This window comes from Monopterus albus, unplaced genomic scaffold, assembly GCF_001952655.1.
Source record: "Monopterus albus unplaced genomic scaffold, M_albus_1.0 scaffold126.1, whole genome shotgun sequence".
NCBI classification, from domain to species: Eukaryota; Metazoa; Chordata; class Actinopteri; order Synbranchiformes; family Synbranchidae; genus Monopterus; species Monopterus albus.
The window spans coordinates 348,696-353,341 of NW_018128006.1; the positions used below are offsets into that span (position 1 = coordinate 348,696).

The 4,646-nt window shown below is 41.9% G+C and overlaps 1 protein-coding gene across 2 annotated transcripts in view; it reads left to right on the top strand.

Moving 5' to 3' along the window:
- Positions 1–228: 228 nt before the first annotated feature.
- LOC109967127 (solute carrier family 41 member 3) overlaps positions 229–4,646 on the top strand; it is a 21,772-nt gene continuing 17,354 nt past the window's right edge. The window contains exon 1 of one of the 2 annotated variants that reach the window (XM_020612479.1): positions 229–544. In XM_020612479.1, coding sequence (XP_020468135.1) covers positions 233–544 — 312 coding nt within the window. In that variant the 5' untranslated portion in view covers positions 229–232. Of the gene's footprint in view, positions 545–4,010; positions 4,315–4,646 lie in introns of those variants that run through there. The other variant, XM_020612481.1, reaches the window with a different exon arrangement.

Genomic DNA, 4,646 nt, shown 5'->3' on the forward strand with positions numbered 1-4,646 from the left:
CATACTCTACAGGATGAGAATGATAGAAGTCACATTAATAGTTTATTTTTTGCATTGTGTGCAGAGGACAGTTGCATACCTTTGTGACAACTAACAGACAAAAGGCAACAAATTAGTCAAAAATATAACGGAGTAGATTAATAATACATACTTACGGCATGTAAGGGAATGCTTTGGGTACAGTTGTGATAAAACGACACCAAACCCACTACTTTTCCTCTTCACCATCATCATGCCTGCTGAGGATAAAACACCACAAAAGGCTCGCCAGAGGAAAAAGAACAGGAAGTCCATCTCCAAGCGGAAGAGCCCTGGTGGGAGCCCCAGTGCCCACCAGGGAGGTACCTTTGATGGACAGGATGAACATATTTTACCTTCAGTCCTCCAGCCTGTTCCTAAGAAACAGGCAGAGGAGAAGCCGGAAGTCTCAGTGGCAGAGGTGGAGGAGGAGTCGTCCATAGCTATCTGTCTTCAGGTGCTTTTTCCATACTTGCTGGCTGGGATGGGCATGGTGATGGCCGGCATGGTGCTGGACAGTATACAGGTGAGTATCATCAGTAACATGTAAAGCTGTTATAGGTGTCATCATTAATTTACCAAGCAGTGATACTGGATTTAGTGATACTTCTAGGTGTTGTGTTTGGCTGCCACTGCTAAGTCACTAGTTTATTGAGCACGTGCAGTCTGCCCATTGTTCTGAGCACTGTTTGCTTTTGTTACTTCTGATCACCTTTTGCATCTATAGTGAACACAAGTCAAACATCCTAAACCTGATTGGTTCACATACCTGCTATAAATACCTCATGGATGGGAATACATATCTGCTATTATGAGGAGGGCAGGTGGCCTGACAGCACCACATCCACTACACATATTGCATTACATTCACCCAGTTCTTCAGTTAGCTTAGTTTGTGTTGCAGCAGTTGCTAGATGTTTCTGTGACACTCACCCAGTCAGAACAATGATGCAGGTTGCCTACAAGTTGATTTAAATATAACCTTTTACAAACATTTCTTATGACTCAAAAAATTTAAGTATGAAAATCTTCCCTTTTAATTAATGTAGAGTGGATAATTGTGTTGTTGAGTGTGGGCTAGTTGTGCCTTTATCCTCTGCCAAGCATCCCTGGTCTGCAGCCAGCTGGGCTCAGACACACTGTTATCTGCTTTAGAATGAGTGGGTACCTATTTTTTTTTCTTTGTCCACCACTGATAAACACACGTGTGTCCTCATAGAGGTTATTCCTTTCACTTCGTATTGTATGTTTCTCATCAGTATTTTCTTTATTCTCTCCTCAGTGGTATCTGTTATCCTCTTGTATCTGATGGAGGACAATTAGTCATGATTTTGGCTGATTGGTGTGTCTCAAAAGTGCAGGGGATGTAGAAGGACATGGAGAGCAGCCTATCTGAATGGAAGGGAGATAAAGAAAAGAACGCTATATGCTCAGCAATTAGGATTGTTACAGTAGCCTATGGTGGTTATGGATCGTGTGTAAACCACATCCCGTTACCATACCTGCACCTTACATCCTACGTTATGTCCTACCTCCTGTGACTGCCAGTGGGCTTTTTCAGCTTTTTACCCTGTTAGTTTGTAATTACTTTCCCTGCTATGGCTCACTGTGTTTTACCAAGCTTGGGCTGCATTACACAATTGATTTCTGATTACCTTTTTGGGCTGAAATTCACACTGGGACCTTTCATTGATTCTTCTCTCCTCTGTCACACAGAACCAGTTAAGTGTTGATCTTTGTTAAGATAAACCTAAAGATGTCTATAGTTGGACATTTCATGCTGTTAATATTAGACAAATAAATGCGATGCCAAACTGTTACAAAATAGGTGAGGAACATGGAGCGACCAAAGACTATGTTCATTATATTTATTTTATTTCCTATAAATGGCAAATGAGAAGGCTGTAGAGGTAAGAGAATGAACCATCTTTTGTGCAGTCTGAGGGTGCATCCACGGTGATGGCATACAGCTTTGTGTGATGTATACTGTGCTGTCTGATGATGGATTAACAGTGTGTTCTGCAGCTCTTTAAGTTGGGCTTACATGCGAACAGGTTGTGAATCAACATAACATTTCTGTTACTTACAAACAAAAATAGCTACATGCTATGAACTTGTCTGAGTTTGTTGCTATCATGATCCAAGTCAAGTCCAGTTTGGTCGCGTCCCGCTCTCCTGAGGTAGGGGAGGAGAGAGTAGCTGGCTATGCAATAAATTTGTGCTTTTGTGAATAATTCACATTCTAGGTATTGACCCTTCATGTTTTCTCTGAAGTCTGAAAGGACAATGACTTGATTTGTAGCTTGAAGCCACGGGCAGATGGGCAGCAATTTGACCACCACTGTCGACACGCCAACCGGAGGGTGTCATAGTTTAGGATTGAAACACCTACTGAAGTTGTGCACCCTCTGAGGATATGTGCTCCTGATCAAAGGCTACAGTTACCTCATTGAAGGAATTAATCATTTAAGGTGCATAAGCCCTTTCACAACAAAGCAGGGATCAAATAAATGGTTTGATAATAAATAAAATAGTATCCATTACCTCCAATTCAACAAAGAAAGGGACAGCTTGTCGAAGCATGTTGTACATGTAATAGAAAAGGGTAAAAAGAAAAGTGTTTTGAAGATTCTGGTTTGAAAAGTGGCCTGAAATCATATTTTATTTCAGTTTGCCTTCTTAAAAGCAGACAGTGCTTTAGTCACACAGTGCAGTATGATTGCAGTATGTCTTACATGTGGTTTTACAAAAGGAGATTAAACAGAATTACAGTGCAAAGTCACTGTAGCAGGTGGACCAGAGATAGAGGGAATGATCAGAGAGAAGGAATGAGTCACAGTATGAGGAGCGAGACCGAAAGAGAGGGACAAGAAAGAGAGGAACACGGAGACCGGCCAACGCAGACAGGAGGGTGTCACATGGATGGCACGAGGGAGAGAGGATGAGAGGCAAACACGCAGCAAGAAATAGCGAGAGGGGGAGAATGAGGGGGTAAACTGGTCATGTCTCTCATGAGTTTGCATGTCGGGCAGTGCAGAGAGCCCTGCTTCTTTCTCTGCTACGTCATAGCAGAGCAGAGCGGAGGGAACAGGATTACCCAGATGCTGACAGGAAGAAAGAACCACTCCAGCCTGCCAGAAGCCGGCTGCTGCATGTCATCAGTGGACCTCCAGGACCTCTCATCGTGAGCCTGCCAAAAGAGAGGAACGTGTTGGAATGACAAAGACATAAAGAGATCCTGATTCTTGTCAAGACTTTTTGGACAATTCATCATCTTCTTGCTGCTATCAGTCATTCGGCTGTCGTGGCAAGTACTGCTGTCATTGGTGGGATACAGCCGTGCCTTTATACTGGAGTTCAAGTGGATTGCACACTGGATCAAGTGACTTCCGGACTACATTTAACAAACACCATGTTAAATTGAAAGGCTTTTGAATGACATCAAATGGGTCCCAGAGTTGCTCAGAGAAACTTGACTTAATCAGGACTGAAATCAGAATTCTCCATTGTCAGGTTCATTCCCATTAACCTAAGTGAGATTGTCAAAGCCATTTTTCTAACCTTTACTTCAAACAGTAGGCCAGTTAAGGACAAACTGCGACTTTGACTGAGGACGTGGAGTATCTGTGCTTGTAGAGAACACTGACCTATGAATCAGAAGCCGTATAATGATTGCGCCCCAGTGGTGATGACAAATGGGTACCTCATCACTGCTGACTCACCACTGGCCCAAAGATGTCCCACGTCATTGCCCTCAAGTCTGAGTTTAAGCTTTTAACTTTGATTTTGCATGGGAAGAAAATTAATTTGGACAAATTGCAATAAATAAATAAATAATCGCAATCTTTTTTATTTATTTAACTAGGTTTTCTCTTCTGAGCATGTGAAGACATGGCACTAGCTGATTCTTCAGAGGTCAAAAGGACTGATATAAGCTGATTGGATCATTTGGTCATAGTCGAGAGTGATTTTTTTTTTTTTTTTTTTTGAAGAAGAAGCCTGTCATTTGTTTTGCCTCAACTACACACTCATCCTTAATGTCTGGATTGCAGTTGCACTTACCATGGGGCAACTAAGCGCTTAATTAACCCCTTGTGCAACATGGCAGTGACTCGTCTGGAGCTGGAGCTGTACTACCAGGGCAGAAAGTTACGTGGCGTGACGTGGAAGTTGACTCGATCAGAACATGGTTTCCTACCAGAGAGCTCTTGGCTGATTGCTGCTCAAGTTATAGTACCGTACCTGGTGTCAGGACTTGGAATGGTCTCCGCTGGTATCATCATGGACCTTATACAAGTATGAGAAAATATTAGTGGAATTCTTTTTGAGAGATTGATTGTAGACTGATGGATAGGGTTTTGATTTGATTTGATTTATTCTTTCAAGCATGTAAAGACAGTTGATATGTCAACACACATAATTTTACACATATCCAACAAATGCTAATCCAATATCAATGTGCTTATACCTAGTACATGCTTGAATGGAGTAGGAAGAAGTCAGACTTATCCAGTCCTACCCCATGACATCATCTTACCATCATTGGTTTGCAAGCAGTAAATGATTCACTTCTACCCACACAAGTATTATACTAAAAAAAGATTATAACAGTGTTAACATTCTTACAT